Source organism: Kryptolebias marmoratus, linkage group LG22 (assembly GCF_001649575.2).
Source record: "Kryptolebias marmoratus isolate JLee-2015 linkage group LG22, ASM164957v2, whole genome shotgun sequence".
Lineage (NCBI taxonomy): Eukaryota > Metazoa > Chordata > Actinopteri > Cyprinodontiformes > Rivulidae > Kryptolebias > Kryptolebias marmoratus.
In genome coordinates, this window is record NC_051451.1 from 15,677,698 (window position 1) to 15,696,550 (window position 18,853).

At 38.5% G+C, this 18,853-nt stretch overlaps 1 protein-coding gene across 1 annotated transcript; it reads left to right on the top strand.

The window, feature by feature from the left end:
• The first annotated feature begins 15,716 nt into the window (after positions 1-15,716).
• comtd1 (catechol-O-methyltransferase domain containing 1) lies at positions 15,717-18,332 on the top strand. Its single transcript, XM_017429427.2, has 7 exons — positions 15,717-15,832; positions 15,927-16,045; positions 17,026-17,131; positions 17,268-17,386; positions 17,777-17,831; positions 17,914-18,047; positions 18,125-18,332. Exons 1-7 carry the CDS (start codon positions 15,778-15,780, stop codon positions 18,275-18,277), a joined length of 741 nt encoding a protein of 246 aa, XP_017284916.1. The 5' UTR covers positions 15,717-15,777; the 3' UTR covers positions 18,278-18,332.
• Positions 18,333-18,853: the final 521 nt, after the last annotated feature.

Genomic DNA, 18,853 nt, shown 5'->3' on the forward strand with positions numbered 1-18,853 from the left:
TTGTCCTATCTTTTTCTGACATAAAGTTATGCATTTAGAGGTGTTTGCACACACTAAGCTAACATGACAGTGTCATATCCTTAGAAGGAGGGATTTGGTGCCTTTCATTTTCCCTCCCAAAAAAAGGGTTTCTCAGGGTTTATCATGGATAAGCTTTAAATCTTTTGTCAAAATTGACATGAATTCTGAACTAAGGAATCTTTGTTACTTTGTAAGGTACTTTTAAGAATTGCTCAAGATTGTATTTACAATCTTCAGCAGTAGAGGAAATGGTGTCTATTTAAACATACACATTCAAAAAAATAACATTACAAACACATCTCAAAAACAAAACCTTTGAATTGACTGAAATGTACAGTGAAGTAGTTGAATCAATCAAGGCATTTGCATTGGTTGATAAATATTGACAACTCCTTGGTTTAGATGCCTTGTACATAACTTTCACAAATAAAAACCGAGGGCTTCAGAAATTAAATTCATGTTTTGAACAACAAATCATCCCGAAACAGAAACAGGCAGCAGGACAAGATAAGTCTTTTTACCGACACTTTATTGGGAAGATAAAGCTTTCATAATGTGAGGATAAACAGTGACACATTGGTCGATCTTGATTTTTATCCAGTACAGATGCTTCGTGATGTCACGGGTCACTGTATTGAGTAAATCACCAACAATGGGAGCCATGTTCTTGATGAAAAACCTGGCTTACAAAAAAAAAACTCTCATTCTCTTCACATGGCTGAATAATTGCTGAAGAAGCAGGCCTGAATTCAAGATAAATAGAGCTGTTACTGAGGTTTTGTCACTGCACAAAGAAGCTGTTTATAGCACAGAGGCTTCGGATAAACCATTTTCTCTCCAAACAAGGTAAATGAAGCATAATTGGAAGCCCATTACAAAATTGAAAAACGGGTGCCTTTTGTTTTAACTGTGTTAGAATCGAACTGAGGGCGCCTCTTCTACTCTGTAAACCTGCATTAAACTGCAGGACTCAATAATTATAATGTTCGGGATCCTTCTGAGGGGCGAAGAAAATCAATAGACTAAGGACAAAGAACCTATAGCCATCACTTAATTCTCTTATCACTGTGATTTAGGGGAAGAGGAGGATGTTAAATAACTGTAAATCTTTAGCTATGACTTTGAGGGTGCTTTATGGCAGTTCTTACAGCGTCTCCCAGACAGAATGTCCATACCTTCCACAGACCACACAATTTATAGCTTTATTACCCTTTGTCTTAAAGAGCAGAGAGACATAGCAGGGAGGAAAGAGATAACAGCCCTGCACAGGGGCAGCTGCGAAAAAAAAGTCAGATGCCATCATCGACAGAGACATATCTTTGTGACAGGTTTACAGCTCAAGACCTGGGCTACTATTTAGGGGTGCAAGACAAGAAAGCATAAGTGTCCACACCTCTCTGCATCTAAGGACTCCACTCTTAAAAGCCACCTGTGTATCACAAGCACTCACATTACCCTAAAATGGTGCACATGAAAACACCCCCCCCCCCCCTTGCTCATGGAGAGAGCAAAACGTAATTAATGCCTTATACCCTGATGATCAGATTAACTTTGCTGTGCAGTTGCTACTGCCACACTTTCCTAGAGGTCACAGGGAGGACTGACAAAGGGGAGGGCTAAGGCAGGAGAGGGCATAGGGAGAGAGATTTTTCTCCACAGAGTCACGAGTTCCTATGGTTCTGGCAGATGCTTCCTCATATTTTCTTGCAGTGCTGACAAGTGGCTTATTGTTTCCCCTGATAAGGGTACAGTGTTCCTGGTAATGGGAATTAGAGGGAGGCGTAAGTCACTGAGACGCAGGGCGAGACTGAATCAATAGATAATGGGAGATTTCTCTTGGATGCAAAAGGCATGGATATTATCAGTGCTGTGTAAAAGACCAAGGCCTTTTATTTGTCTTCGAGCCACACTCTTGGGTAGTGCAGAGACTTGAAATAAAAGCTACACTCTGCCTGAACCCTGTGGAGGCAGTTTCTTAGAGTCTCCAGACAGACGCATCAGACAGCATGCTCTCAAATTTGTCAAATCTGGACTAACGAAGGCTCAGTTGCTACATTTACAAAACCTTATCTCTGATTGCAAAAGATCCTATGTAGTTGCTCATAATGGGTCTCAATTTCCAGTTTGCAACAATGCACCTTTTTTAGATCACTAACATTGGTGACTTTGAAAGAAAATAAAAACTTTTTTAAGTAAACTAGACAAAGTTTGAATTAAAATCAGCGTAAGAGAAGGTGAAACTATAAAAACAGGAAACATTCTTCTCAGTAATCCTAATGAAGAGTAGTTAAATCTTGAAGTTTTTTGCATGTATCTGAAAACTGAACACCGTGTGTTGAGCATTTGGAATTTCATTGTCTGATTTACAAGCAGGAGTTTGAGTTTAGCAACCCTAAACTCAAAAAAAAAAAAAAAAAAAAAAAAAAAAAAAACACTCTTAATTTAACCTTCATATTGAGCTCTAAATCTCACCTCTGGGGTATAATAATTAGAGGGTACCAGAAAAGCAGACCTGTCTCTAACACAGTTTTTGACCCACTTACTGTCCACCAAACAAGGCTAAGATCAAAGAGAACGTTGGTATTCTTTTGCTTGATAAGCTACTGTCAGCAGCGGTTCAGACATGAAATGACCAGGTGCCAAAACCTCACACTGAACTGCAGACAGGAAGTCAACAAAACAATGGTCTTCTCAAGCGATAAACAACAAATGTTTCATGGTTCAGACTTCAAAACCAACAGCAAATCTATAATAGCTTCCACTTCTAAAAAAGCACATGTCCAAAAACAGATTTACTACCCAGTGTTATTGTCTTCTTTGTGCTTAGTGTGTGATGCCATCTTGCAAATGTTGTGCCTAAGAAACTCTTCACATTGTCAAATACATTTACCTTCAAGGGAATGAGAGTAGGAGGAAAAAATACCCAATCTATACCCTCAGAGAATGATTTGTGGTTCTGTATCAGGAATATTGAATCTCGAGCCATCCAACATGGTCAGTGAGCAGAGTAGCAGAGAGGGTGTCCTCCCTCTGACAGCTCCCCCCTACCCCCACCCACCCAAAGCCCTTGAATACATTAACCACTGGGGTCCACAGGGGTGTGGGGAATAATTACTCATTCCTGCCATGTGACATCCTCAATAAATTAAACTCCCCCTGTAAGTTTTAAAGGCAAATGCATATTGTGGCCATCACTTAAAGGCTGGCCTGTCCGTGCTTGTGCATAATTTCTTGTAAGAATTTGTTACCACAACTCGGTAACTCAACCCAGAAGCTGACTACAGATGAGTGAGCAATCTGCCAATGAAGTTGGAGGGAATGAAACAAGTGTGGAGGAAAATGTATTAAAAATAATGTGTGTGCGTGTGTGTGTCTTCATCATTAATAAATCCTACTCCATTAAGCTTTAATCTAATTATAAATCACGCCTTCATCTGCCATGAATCATCTCTGCACTATGTTAAGTAAATTGGGGGAAAGAATTTAGACACATAATTGAGATTTTAATGATTTTTTTTTTCTCATTGTGAAGAGAACAGAAAAGTTATTGGCCTAACGTAAAATGATTGTTTAAGCCGCCGTAACTAATAGCTTCAAAGAAAATATAATTATGATTTAATAATTGACAAATTAAGTCTAGGGAACTTTCAGTTTTTGGCAACGGACATGATCCATAAAAATCACTTTTTTAGCAGCTGCACATCTAAAAGCAGTAATTACGGTCTCTGTAAACACACATAAAACCTGAGCAAACACGCCGAGCAGCCGGCTGTGGATTAGGGGTGAGATGGAGATGTCATCCCATACTCACAATGGCACATCTGGAGGATAAGTCTAAAAAATACAGCTGATGAGAAGTTCTTTCAATAAATACATTTCCACTCTGAGTGACTTCAGCAGTGACAGGCCTGAGACAAGTTGTGCTGAGGAACATCAACACCTCTACTCCAAAACTAATTATGTGTCACACTGAGCTTATAGTGAAATCATTTAATTGCTTCTGTATTTCATTGTTTTTACTTAACACAGAGGGATTTCTCTTTAAGATAATGATAGTAAACAACTCAAAATGAGTCAGTCACTTTCCCGATTTTACACTCTGGATTGTTTGTTGTTGTTGATAGCGGATATGCAATAAAAATTGTAGGCAACATTTGCAAACATCTGTGCCAGGTTTTCAGAGTTGAAAGGCATCTATTCCAATTCTCCTCCTCCTTATATTCTGTCCAATAACAAACTTGGCAGGTCCTGTCTACCCTGAGCTAAAGAAGCCACTAGCTTTAAGTTAGCTGAAACTTTATATATATATATATATATATATATATATATATATATATATATATATATATATATATATATATATAAGTATATTATGCTCTTTTCAATGCTCACTAATGATCTCGATGAGCAGCACCCTGTTGGCACAGGCAGTGAGAAACCATAGGTAATGAGTCAGATGTATAATGTGATTAGTCAAGTCTCCAACCAAGGCCTTCAGTCAAAGGCAGCAACAGCAAAGATCATAAGACGCATTAAGAGACACTCCGTCACAATGTGAAAGAACATGTGAGTTCTCAGCTGCCGCCATTCATTTTCATAATGACAGTAAAAGCAGTTGAAAGCAGTGGGATCTCTGAATGGCATTAAGCTCCCTTCTTTCAGTTTTGATTAGGTGTCTTGCCGAAGATGAAGAGAAATCATTTAGAGGAGAATAAGTGTGTCAGGAGATAATGGCGCCACAGGTTGAACACGATGAAGAAACACCGTCTCCAACTGGAGCTGACACAACACAGCAACAACCTGCAGAAAATCGCGCGTGTTTATCCGTGCATCTTGCACAGATGCAAGCGTTTGTTTAAGTGCTGCTTTAGCATGACTGCTGAGCCTGTTTTTTTGTTTTTGTTTTTTTTTGCACATGAGTGTGTGCCTGCATGTGCATCTACATGCCTTCTTCTTTTTGTTTCATGTCAGACATTTCCATCTCTGCGGCAGTTTTTCAAGTTGATGTAAAGGGTCTTAGAAAATAAAACTAACAAGTATCTCCAGTACTGTCTTTGCATACTTAATATTACTTTCATTCTGTTTGATTGCATGGAAAGTGATCATCCTTTCAGCTCATCTGATTATTTTACATACAGTACATGCACTTTGCTACTTTTTTATTATTTATGTTGAGACCTATATCTTCAACATGAAGGACAATCCAGAAGATTCACCTGGAGATTCAAATTGTAGCAGTGAAAGTACTAAATCCTTCAAAATGCCTTTTAAAACTTTACGAATGTTCTCTGTGCCCTGACCAAAACAAAACACAATGACAGGTGCCAGTTTACGACATCCCTCTCTTTATCTCTGACTCTCCTCAATTTCCCCTGACAGAGAGGGAAAAAAAAAAGACAGCGAGAGAGCGGAGAGAAGAGAAGGAAGGAGGAAGCACAGGGGACCTGAAGAGTGTTTAGGAGGAAGATGGCTGTCAGTAGCTGTCAATCGTTGTCTTTTTGATGCCATCGTTTTGGCACAGGCCTGTCTGTCTCATGCTGCAGCAGCTATCAAAGACTCACTCACAGCAAAGACAGACGCTGGGGTGGAAACACAAGGAGATCCACACGTTCTCCCATTTACACCTGGCACACAAACTTTGGGAAATCTGTGGAGTATGATGAAGCCCATCATTTTCACCCGGACTTAAAATAGTAAGTGTGGTGATGTGTTAATGTGCACACATATTAGTAAATGCTTGAAAAAAAATCACTTGTGTGCATTTAAAAGTTATGATTGCACAGTGCAGCCATTGAATAAAACGTTTTAAATTACTGAGCCAACAGCTTTTTAAAATTTGCAATGAGTACATTTTTAAAAGCTTTATGGGATAACATGATAATATTTCAAATGTTTTGTGTTGACAGTTTGAGTAAAACATATAATTATTTATTTATTTGTTAAGCTGTCTCTTAAGCAGAATATCATGGGTAGTTCTTTCAGGAAAGGGTCACTAAGACCAGTGTCTATTTGTTTTTCCATATTTCATGTCTGCTGATTTAAATAATAAAAACCAAAATGTACAAAGTTGTATTAATTGAAGAAACACCAGAGATTGACAGCAGCACTGGACCCCAAATCATAACCCCAACACAAAATGAGTGCAAACACACACATATGCCCAAAAAAATAAAATGAAACTGTAAAAGCGCAAGTTGTTGTTATTATTTCCCTATTACAAATCAATTAATTCCCTAAGTGTATTAATTGATGGCCTAATTAATGCAAGCGATCTTGCTGCTCTGCTTTGTTTTATTTATTTGATGAATTCTAGGAATTTCAAGTGACTAATAAATCTGCACTTTGATGGGTTATTCATGGGGTTGAAGCCTTTCAACAGGCCAACATTGTCAGTGGTCAATAAAATAATCAACTGGGCAATGATTTATTGATAGAAAATCTAATAACAGTTTACTTTATTTACCAATTATTTCTAGCAGAATATGTTGTAGGCAGCATGTCATTTTTCAGTGTTTTGGTGATAAAATCAATCTGCTGTCCTTGGTGAGTTGTCTGCTTTCCATTTAGTCTGTTCATGTCTGGCTTCAAAACTACATTGGCTTGTTAGCCCAAGATCACTGATCTCGGTCCATTTGACCAAACCACAACTGGACACAGTTTTCAGTTTTCTGAAGTCTGGTGGGCTTGCGGGTTGCTACAATTGCTCCTTTTTCTTTTTTTAAATGAAAGAAACATAAAATTGCGACAGGATACTACTCAAGCTCACAGCTCAATCTTCCCTCGCTGCCTCTCAGATGTCCTGTCAATGCTTACCACTTGGCCTTGTACCTGTGCTAAACTATTGAATTCATCATGCATAAAACATCAGCGATGTACATCCAAAAGGCTGTGGCTGCTTGTTTATTGGCTCTCGCTGCTCCATAAACCATTTTCATCCTTGCAGGATGAGCCACACATGCTCCTTAGTCCTATTGATGGCATTTAACACAGAATAAAAACCATAAAACACAATAATAAACATAAGCGGAGCAAATAAATCAGATTCGTAATAACCCTGAGGTGGGATTTATGTAAGCAAAGATAGAGTCTTTGTGCAAATTGATGGTACAAGCTCTATCAAAGCACCAGTGAGACACTAATATTGTCTTATAAACACACCAGCAACACTCTAAAGTAGCTTCATCTTTCCTCTTTGGCTGGCATAAGTGCTTAAGTAATGTATTGCTTTCATAAGTGTGCAACTTAGTGGTGCTTTCTTAGGTGTAAATGTGTCTCCATCCTCTGGGTAGTATGATTAAGAATAAAATACAAAGACTATTACTGTAGAATAAATTCAAACTGTGAGTCGTGCTGCAGCAGTTCTCTTCCTGAGAGGCCTCTGTGACGGTGGCAGAGAGCTCTAGAGGAATCCATCAGCAGCACACGCTGTCCCCATGGCACCTAGGCTAATGTATCACCTCTGGATTGCAGTTATATCTGTCTGATGGATGTTTTTGGAGCAGAGAGGGCCATGTGCACCCTAGACAGAAGCCTCAATTGCTGAGTGTAGCTCTGAAGAGATGGGGCTCCTGCTTCTGGAGGTCCATTATACTTTTTTTTCCCACTCCTCTCCTGAGTCCTGAATCCTATACCTCCTCCTAGTCCATTCATCCTGCCCTCTTCCCCCATTCTTCAGCTATTTGTGCGTACGCATGCCTGCTCGCATGTGTTAGTCACAGGTCTCCACTGAGAGGCCGACAGCCATCCTGGGGCGATGCCTGGGTTCCTCCAGTCAACTATACTGCCTTCATCTGGCCTGATGAATGGCTAGCTGCCTTATCAGTCCCTCTGCCTGCAATCTCAAGTGGTTCCCCGGAGCCTCGCACTGCCTGGAGCTTCAGTCGCTCTCCTCAACGAGCGGTCCTTCTGCCTCACACAACACACCCAGAGACACGGCAAACAGAGGCACACAATTACTTACAGATAATATTATTCCACTAGATGTACAGTTCAGAAACGACACGCACATAAACGAAAACAACACACCAACCGCGGCAGCCAAAAATCTCAAACACACAGGCACACGAGCATACGCACACACGTCAACTAGCAAATCCATCATCTTTATTTCTTCCCCAATGTGCTCATATTTTCTTGTGGCTACAGCATGCTCACAAAAATATTTATTTTTGCTGATTTTTTTTTTCTTCTTTCTTTCTCGGGAAAGCACAAAAGAAATCACACCTCTCTTTCTTCCTGGCTCATGCCAAAATAATCAATGCTTTCCAGAGAGGGACTTGTGGCGCGACATGCGTGGAGGGAAGGCAGAAGGATGCAGACATAGCTCCAGGGCTCTGGTTGTAGATAATAAGTGAGGAGAAGTCCTTGGGTATGTTTTACAGCTATCAAGACTCATCATATTTGACATGCATTCTGGTGTTTACACAGTCTCCTCCGTAAAATCCTCTCCAGCTATAGAAAGGAACAGGGTGCCGGGCGCAAACACAACGCACACTCTGCACACAGAAGTGCTTCAGAATAGAGGAGCCAGTTGTTGCCTTTGCTTTTTCTTCCTCTCTGCCTCTTTTCTCCATGTCCCATCTCTTATCCATGGCACAATTGCCGGTGTTAGCACCTGTCAGCTGACTGACTTCTTGTTCCCGGTGGCTTATGAAAAAATCATGGCTGCTGGGCTTCAGAGGCTGCTTTCCCATCAATATGAATTCACCATGGTCTTCATGCAACATTAGGCCAGGTCCTGTTTTTATACAGCAAGCCACACGCTCCTTCGTCTGTTATACACAAGAGGAAATGAAAAGAGTAAATAGTCCTTTTAGAATGTTGCATTCAATCATGGGTGGAACCAAGTCGCCTATGAAAGGAACCAGTATACTTGGCTCTCAAAAGCACATTTGCTTTCTATCCCCAGATATAATGGTGCGGCGCTCAATGTCTCTTATTACTGTGTCCTGTTCTCCTGTAAATAAAACTGTGCAATTCTCAGCACAGCCCTGCATGGATTGTCCCCCATTTTTATATTCCAAACAAGTTCTTACGGATCTATGTTTACGTTCTTTCATGTTTAAACAGGAGCACTAAATGTGGCAACATACATCAAGATTATAATTTTTGATACTGAAAAACTAAGGAGCTTCATGTAACCAAACACACATACTGTATGTGTTGGTGATTTTAAATTAATGCATATATATATATTTAAAAACACAGTGCATAACCAGACAAGAAAATCTAAAGTTTTTTTTCCTGTCTCAGTACTCTAAATAAATAATTAAAAAAAAAGTTTTTCCAGCCCCAAAGCAAAAGCACCAGAAAAAAAAGATATATTTTATGAGCAGAAAATACAATATTTCGAAAAAAGAAACAAAATGATATTATTTCTTGAATTATTTGATATATATATATATATATATATATATATAAAACTTGTATTAAAAAAGACTTTTTGTTTCTTGAAATTAAACAAGTTGTTTGTAAAGAAAAACAAAGAAAAGATTTTAAATATTTGTGGAAAAACACTTCTAAAACAACCTTATGAGCCAAATAAAGAAAATAAATAAATCTTTTTAAGATAATTTGTCATAAAGGAGATAAGTAATCATGGCATTTGCTAATATAAGTTATTATGTTTTCATGAAGTAAGCTGCAGCTTTGACTAACCTGTAACATCTCAACAATGATCAGCTGGTTTCATTCTTCTTATAACTCATTTGGTCTTCCCTTCACATCTGTTTGACCAGACCTGCTGCAAAACTCCTTACTTTTCTCTATTCTTCCATCTCTCCCAGCCTTTTAAACATGCCGAAAGTCAATTATCTACACCACTTCTCCCTGACATCATCGCTCTAATACAAGCTGCTCTTGACCTTATGTTTGTGTGTCTTGAGCGGATGAAAGCGCTGTGTTTCTCCCTGATTGGATTAACTTCAGATGTGGTGTGTGTCCGGGTCCATTACACGAGCTGAGCTGTGATTTCGAACCCCAAGCCCAAACACCCCTCTCCTCCTCCTTTACACCTCCCCGAAGGCCTGGTCTCCTTAAACCCCCATCTCCCCAACACCCCGCACACATGCTGGACTGTCGCATGCACACACACACATACGCACATATGCCTCGGCTCATCCCTCCGAACAGTCATATTCTATGTGTGTATTGTGCAGTGATGGAATGCCAGAGGAAATCCTTCCCTCCATCCACACCCTCCTCTTCTTTCTGCTCAGTTTTTTTTTTTTTTCTGAGTCCGGAGGGGTCATCTCAGTCTGGAAGCTTATAATCAACTCAATTAAGTGAGTCTGATTGCAATAGCAAATTGGTCTGAGTTAAAACATTATCATTAGTGCCTCAAGTGCAGTCACAATGGGACAGAGCAATCAGATGAGAGTGAGACTAATAGAAAGGGAGGCTGCGGTGACTCTGAACAGGAACTGAGGCAAACACTGAGTTTGCTTTTATGAAGATGAGCAAATACAAATGTGTCTTTTTTTTGTGCATAACAATTTAGATGATTGTGGAACGGGCAGGACTGCTCCTCGTAGGTAATTCTCCCTTCGACAATGAAGACTGACAACCGCTAGGAGATGTTGTTGGAGGAGCGCCGCCACATATAGAATGAAGCTGGGAGAAGTGCCGCTCCAAAAGCAGGGGTTCACCCAGTAATTTTTTCTGAGGATATGACATTTGTCTCTTTTTGTGGGTTGCTCAAGGTGTCAACACCTTTCACATACCCAAGATTCTTTCTTTCTTTTCTTCTTTTTTTTTTTTTTTCACCGTGGCTCACGTGCCCCGGAGCAGCCTGTTTGATCTTCTTGAGGACTGTCAACTTATTGTGTGACTCCATGGAAATTGAATTCTGTATTTATTTACAGGTTAATAGAATAGATGCCTTGGCGATTTGAAAGTCAAACAACCACACCTGCCATTCATTTCTATTTTTTTTTTCCTTTTTTTTCCACAGAAGCAGATCTACTGCTTTTGTTCTGCATGGCTTGGATACACAAAGAGAGGATGATAATGAACTGAAGGGCTTATCCTCGACGTTCTCGCTCCCGAATACATTGTAGCTCAATACAGATGCAGTAAATCCAGATATTTCTGATTGAAAAAAAACAGTTTTTTGGAATATTTTGTTGAATCCTCATCTACATTCACCAACCCTCGGAATGGCCTAAATAAACTGCTATTTTTTTATTTGTTGGTTGGTTTGTGTGTGTGTGGTTAAAAAAATAGTGGACTGGGTCTTGCATCACACGCCCACACACACATATAGTGGCCCAGTTTGAGTAAAATCAGTGCCGGTTCATGTCTAACTGCACACACTGGTGTGTGTGTGTGTGTGAGCTTTAAACAGACTTGTCATGTTTGGAGATGCTGCCGTCAAACAGAGGACAAATCCGAGGACGTCAATTGAATGCTGAGAACTGTCTGTCAGCTGTCTCGACGTTGGTCTCTCCGTTGTGATTAGCATCACTTAATATTCATGTGTGCTTATCTGGCTGCTGAGACGTCGCCGAGCTGACTCTTGTTGTTTGAAGTGCAGAGGAAACTGTCTCCCAGTGATGAATACGTGGATGATGTAACAGCCATGTGGCCTTACAAGCGTGTCAATATGCTGCGGCTGTAGAGTCTTCTGATGGTGTCACAGGTCAGCTCAATAAGAGGAAAGCGATATTACAGCCCAGACAGGGGAGTGAAGGCCTGAGTTTCTTTGACTCACAAGCTTGTGTTTAGTTTGAAGCACAGTAAAGGCTGCAGATTTGCTAAACAACACTGCCACTTGCTGGTCAAAACTAGGTACTGAAAGGAGTGGGTACGCCAATGTGCTCCAACTCCTACAACTTATATACATTTGCAGACTTTTTTTCAGGAGATTTGCCATTCTCTTTTATGCTTGAAAATCAATTGCTTTCTTTGAAGGGATAGCTCGTATCTTTTGAAGTTGGGTTCAGTAAAAAAAAAGATAAACAATTAAGAGATTGCTAGTTCTTTGAGTGACCTCGGCGTTGGAGGGAAAAAAAAAAGTTTAATTCTGATGGATTGATGTACTAACGACTAGTCTGAGCAGGGCCAAGACCAAAGGGGATTGCTGTCATTGTTAAACAACTCCAGTCTCAAACATGCTACAGTGGTTTATATGAACACTGTTTTCTTAACCTATTTAATTTGTATTATACAGTTTGTGTCCCAGGCTACACCTGATATGCTAAAGCTGGCTACTGCAGAAGCTAGCATGCTGTTAAAGGCTGTTAAAATAGCTATACAGCAGGTGAAATATGAATCCCTCATAAGCTTTCCAGAGAATCCCATTTGAAATGAGCTTTAAAGCTACTACTTTAATGCAAGGTATGTCTGGTTTTAAAACAACAAAATACCCTAATTCATTTCCTGCATGCGATGTAAACTTTTAAAACCTCTCTCAAATGTACATAATCTTGCTCCCCACATGCTCAACACATCAAAACAAGAACCTCCTGAATTATTTTGTTTCATATTAGCAGTTGTATATGTCAGTTTTGTTTTCTTGCTTATACCACATAGTGTTTTTTTTTTTTCTTCCTCTGAGAGAGTACGTGAATGTGCATCATTGTGGCACTATGACAGTCACAGCCGGGAGGANGGGGTGGGGGGTGGGGTAACGGTGGTGTGCCCGCCACAGATGGCAGTGCACATTTTTTTATTCCTTAAACAGACACAAAAAGCAGCCGAGGGACCAGGGCCTGTCTGTAGAATGTGCTGGGGAAGAGTAGGTACTTGGCACAAGTAGCAGAAACAATTAGCATCACATAAGCAGAGGCCCGAAGCAGCGGGAGACGGAGGGGAGAGAGGGAGAGGATGGCGGAGAAGAAACACGGCGTCTCATTTTCATCAGGAGGACTTAAACAGAGCAGTGTGCACACTTTGAGACATCCTCTTCCTTTCCTCGCCACAGCTCAAACGTCGTTTTGGTTGGGTTTTTTTTAGATACAGTTTGTGTCACGGTTCATTTCAGTGATGTGTTCTCGTTGCCGGCGTGTTTTTGTTTGTATCTGCACATTTGTAATTAGGGAATAGACAGAGGAAGCTCAGTGTCCTTAGAGAGGCTCTGCATCCCACTCACATCCCCAAAATTCCTTTTTGAACATTCCCGGCTTCCCCAAGTTCCTGCTCTGAAGTTACAAGAAGAGAAGATCTAAAAGTGTGGATTGTAAAAAATATATAAATAAATAAATAAATAAAACACCAGTCTTACTCAATGAAACAATGGCTCATTAAACTTTAAATAATCCAGATATACGCTCAAAGAAAGTTTTAAACTTGAGAATGAAAAGAAGCACTTTATGTGAACCTTCAGAATATTCCACCTCTGTCTTAATAAGTGCTCACATGAGCCTTATTCTTCTTTTCTGTCTTGATAAAATTGGGTCCTAGCATGAATTTACAGCAGGAGTGAAGAGTCTCCACCAAAACTCACTAACACAGTCCCATTTTCCACATGACTGAGCAAAAAATGAAGTTGGAAAAACTATCTCTTCTGATTTTTAAAAGAATACGTGACAAAATAAACAGTTATCAAAGGTTATCAAAGTTTGGAAAAACTCACAGGCCATAAATTAGAGTTTCCTCACTTAGAAGGTGCAGGGCTGTATCTGTGTTTCATCATATTTTTATTTTTTTTTGTCCGTGCCCTTTTCCTGACAGACTCTTGTTCTAATTACAGCAGAGAAGTTTGTCATATCACCGTCTCCTAACATAGCAGCCTTCACTGTAAGACCCATTTAAAGTGATAGTGGGTGGATGGGTCCAAACTTTTGAGTGGAACTGTATCTACTATACTTTGAAACGCTGCGGTTATACACCACTTGTCTAAATGTACCTTTTAAGCACTATAATCTACAGACACTTTTAGTGAACTGCGTATATGTTCTTTGATTTTTGTCTGTCCAATTAAGAAAATTATAGCTTACTTAAAGAAATATCCTGCCTAATGTTTTTGACATTAGCTGCTTGTTTTTAAAGTATCCAAAAACATTTTCTATAGGGCACAAACACACTATGTTAGTTTTTTTAAATTATTATTTAGTAGTAGCAATGTGGTCTGCTTTGGTAACACTTTTTAAAAGCACAAAGTTATGGAGGTACTGTTGTCGGCTGTGAGGCAAACCTGCCAATTTCTTATAACTTGTGCTGTGCAGTGAGGTCTGTCTGTAGGCTGTCAGACAACCAATGCACATGGAAATCTAAGCTTTCCTAGTGATTTAAAGTACATTTTAAGCACTTTGTATTTTGGTATAAAAAACTAGAAGGGATTATTAGCTGTAACCTTTAATTATATATGTTGCATTATGGATTTTACTGTTAAAATAAAATATCATTGTAAAAGAGATATGTCAAGATTAGATAGTATGTTTTGCTGAGTTTTAACTCCTCCACAGATCTTTGTTTAGTATCATCCCTGATTGTGCTTCATTCAGGCTTTCATTCCAGTCGCTTCTATTATGAACTCAGATCATCTCCCCCACTGTGGCTGTTTAAATCTATAATGCCAAGTATTTACAAACAAGTTGAGAACTTTTAATTATTACCTATCAATTCATACTTTGCCACTTTTATTGTTTACACATACACACACAGAGGAGAGATCATTTTTAATGTGAGAAGTTATTTAAAGATAAATGTAAAACTGAAGTGTAACCAACTGCTTTATCTCTTAAGTTAGGTGTCTTTCTTTGCCTGAATGATTGATAGGCTGGTGTTAAATAGTTCAGTTAAAAGAACATTGTCCCTCCAAGAAAGGTCAGATACAAGAACTGGACTAAAAATAAGAAAGGTTGTCTATTTTCTTTGATCTTTTTAGGACTACCTTTATAAAGTTATTACTTACTTTTATTTACTCATTATTGTTCACTTACTAAAATTAAATTTTTTAAGAATGAAAGGTTCTTTTCTTGACTCTTGAAATACTTTGAAAGACCTTAAAGGAAACCTCCAGTAGACCACTGTTAAAAATTACAAAAAAGTCATACTCTTTTGTAGCAAAATAATAAGGGTGAGTCAAGAGTGCAGCACTGTTTGTTTATGTCTTCATAAACATCCTCTAATAATAATAAAAGTGAAGTATGAAGACTTACATAAAATCATTGATTTAATTCTAACTTTTCAAGGAGCATCAATAATTCAATCAGGAACAGAAAAAAAAGAAAGAAATCATTTTCACCGTTCTACCACGAGAGGGCAGCATCACTGAATTTGTGATGAACCGTCAGTATAAAATCATTATAAATATATAAAATCTTTATTCACAGCTTTCTCTTGAAATAAACAAAAATGTAACATAATAGTTTGTCCTCAGAATAAATTTTAACTGTCTTATTCTGTCTGACTGCTTTTAAAATGTGGGCTTTGTCTGCAAGGTTATAAAGGTTTTCTTGATAAAATGTACTCACTTCTTTTTTTTTAAAAAAAAGAAATAGTTTAAATAAAGTTTTGATTACCTAATACATGTAAACAACTGAATTGTATTTTGCCATCTTTTCTCAAACTACTGCTATTGTTAATTCACTTTGCTCACATCGGGTTATTAGCTGCAGCTGATTTAATCTTTTTAATTAACTTTCCTGAATTATGTAAAGCTAAAGATTTTGAAGTGTTGCAACATAACTGAAAAATCAATAGGCTGCGTGTCCTCTTGAAAAGTTCAAGCAAAACAAACACGTGTGGCAGAGTACAAAAAGAGGTGACAGAGCGTCAGCTGTTTAACGTTCTCCTCCACAAACCTCCAGCAGAATGGTTGCAGACATTAAAATAGTCTTCTGCGTTGGACTGGCTGTCATCTTCACAGGTAAGCTTTAACTGAGGCACAGATATGGGTACAAAAGGCCTCTTATGGCAACAATAAAATGGTCATTTCTGCTGGTTTAATTCTTGTTTGTCAGATGTGGGAAAGTCTGCCTTCATTGGGAAAAGCCACAGTGGAGGGAAGGCCGATCCTGTGCTGCAGTACGTCGTGAACAACTCGCTAAGGGAACATCCAGTCCTCACCAAACTCAAACTGGTAGGAAAGACAGATTTATTTATTTAGAGTATTTACCAGGTAAATAAATGAGGAACCTGCTGTTGTAAACAATTAGTTATTGACTAAATTCTAATTATTGTGACAAGAATGTAACAGGGAAATGAGTCAAGTAAGGCTAACGAGTATTTAATTTTTAATTCATAACAACTATGTGGTGAGTGATGATGACTGGTGCAGAACAGACATATAGATCTTGAATTAATAAATTATTACCAAATTGTAAAAATTGACCTTGAATGTATCATTCTGAGTGACTCTGAGTTTTCTCTGAACAAACGTGGAAATCTCAAAACTAGAGACAAAATATTCCAATAAATGTTAGTTACTGTTTTTGTACCCTCTTAGTGTGCAGTCAGCGAATACTAAGTCAGTGGTTACTTATGCTTGATGTTTGCCTTCACATAAAGTGGTGCCTTACATTCATTTACAGCTAAATTATAAGCTCTTATTTCCCTTCCTTAGATTATTTAAATATATAATTAACATTTTTACCTGTTAGCTAATGATATAGATTTTTAGTAGATTTTTGCTCATTTAATGTCAGAAGTTAATACATCTTAAATGAATAAATGAACTGACTGATAACTTAGGTGAAAATGGCTCATGTTCTTCAACTTTTACAGAAAATCAAACAGATGGACTCAACATGTGTGAAGCTGCCAGAGGCTTTAAAACTGTGAAATTGAAATTAAACGACCTGCTCGGATTCTTATGTATTTTCTTTCTGTGACACGTTTTATGACAGCATCATGTTCAGCTACAGTAAACTGAAAAAGTATAAATTAACCAGATTGGCTGATTTCAGGGTAAAAGCAATGTAGCTTTTGACCACAAGAGGGCAGACTGGACACAATAAACTGTTTTGGTAATATGCAGTCAAAGGAGAAGGAATCAACTTTGACCGTTTTAGTTAAGCTTTCTAATGATATTTCCTTGTTTTACTTTTGTTTTGATTTTAGAGAACCCTTGAAGACCCATGGAATATCATGATGGTGGCCAGTGAACAAGCCCAGTTTATGGCCAATCTCATTAGATTGATTAATGCTACAAAAGCTATTGAAATCGGTAAGATTAAATCAAGAATATGAAGACAACAAAGGTCAACACACAGTTTTTTTTAACATAGACATCAAGATTTTCTTTGACAGAACTAAAAAAAAAAAAAAAAAAAAAACACATTCTGTACTTTTTTTCCTTGTAGGGATGTATACAGGATACAACGCTCTGAGCATGGCTTTGGTCATGCCGGAGAATGGACGAGTGGTGGCCTGTGAAATAGAAGACACCTACGTGGTAATCGCCAACCCTTTTTTCAAAGAGGTGAGATCAGTCATCCAAAAAAATGTATGAATTCAACAGGACTTTAAAAAAAAGGTTGCTTTAAATGTGGGTCACAGTGCTGCGCTGAAATCATCACAATATGGCTTTTTTTCTTCTTCTTCTTCTTAAGACTGACTGTAGGCTGTCAAGATCTAATTTGTGCAGCCAACAGCTTTCTGTGTGTCTTGCTACTATCAGTCTGTTTCCAAGAATCCTGCGGGCTGGACAGTTTAAAGGTGTCTGCTCAGGAAACTGTGTCACATAAAGATGCAAAGCAAAGCAGTAAAATTGATCGGCGTTCACCGCTTTCCACACATTCTCTTCAACGAGAAAGACTAAGGACTTCATTTTGCCTTGTTTTGTTTTTTGTTTTTGTTTTTTCCCCTGTAGGCTGGAGTCGAAAATAAGATTGATGTACGGCATCAAACTGCAATGAAAACTCTGAGTAAGGACTTTTTTATAAATCTTAGCAGGGACTTCTAAAAGGTTTCCGTTTGAATTTAATTTCTAATTTGTGTTTCCATCAGATGAACTGATAGCAGCTGGAGATGTTGGAACATATGACTTTGTGTTCATTGATGCAGATAAATTCAACTATGACAGATACTACGAGAAGTCCCTAGAGCTCCTACGAAAAGGGGGGATAATTGCAATCGACAATGTAGGTAAACCCGATATAATCAATCCGTGTTTTGACCAGAGAGCAGAGTAAAACAGCTTTGATGTTACTGTTTGAAGGTGCTGTGGAGTGGAAAGGTTGTGAATCCTGCTCCTGATGATGTCACCTCCAAGAGTCTGGATGCTCTTAATAAGAAGCTGCACAAGGACCAGAGAATTGAGCTGAGCATGCTCACTGTGGGGGATGGGTTGACCATCGCAATTAAACGCTGAAAACTGAGTTTCATGCAGCCTTTGCTACCATCAGAATAAACCTTACAACTCCTGACTGTGTTTACTGTCTATATAAATCCAGCACTCATACAGTCATCACATCCTCCATATGTGATTAATGTTAAAATTAGATGTTGCTCCTCTTTAAAAGAAAAAAATTATTAATCTTCTTTACAGGATGATGTCATCAACTATTTGGAGATAAATTAGCTTGCACCGAAGGGAAATCTGAAATTTAAACAGATAAATGTGTTTTACATTTTGCCGTTAACTGGTGTCAACTTTGAATGTCTGCTAATAGAATATCTCATGGAACACTGGGTGGATTTTAATGTAACTTTCAGACAAAAAATAAAAAGTAAAAATCACTGGATGTACCTCTATAACTCCTTCTCCCACAAATCTGGGTAACTTGGAGCTGTTTGCAAAATCTCACAGAAAAATAAAAACTGGCAGGTAATATTTGATTTTAATTTGGACATGAGAAACAGATTAGTTCTGTAGTAAAGAGATCTTTTTTGGTTTTAATTGAAGCTTTTATTCATACTTTTATTACATCTCATCTGGATTAGTGTA

What these genes read in the sequence shown, in the direction of transcription:
- comtd1 (XM_017429427.2), top strand. Translation starts at nt 15,778, where the DNA reads ATGGTTGCAGACATTAAAATAGTCTTCTGCGTTGGACTGGCTGTCATC. An exon ending in ACTGGCTGTCATCTTCACAG is followed by an intron (nt 15,833 to 15,926) that starts GTAAGCTTTAAC and finishes CTTGTTTGTCAG; the next exon opens with ATGTGGGAAAGTCTGCCTTC. An exon ending in TACAAAAGCTATTGAAATCG is followed by an intron (nt 17,132 to 17,267) that starts GTAAGATTAAAT and finishes TTTTCCTTGTAG; the next exon opens with GGATGTATACAGGATACAAC.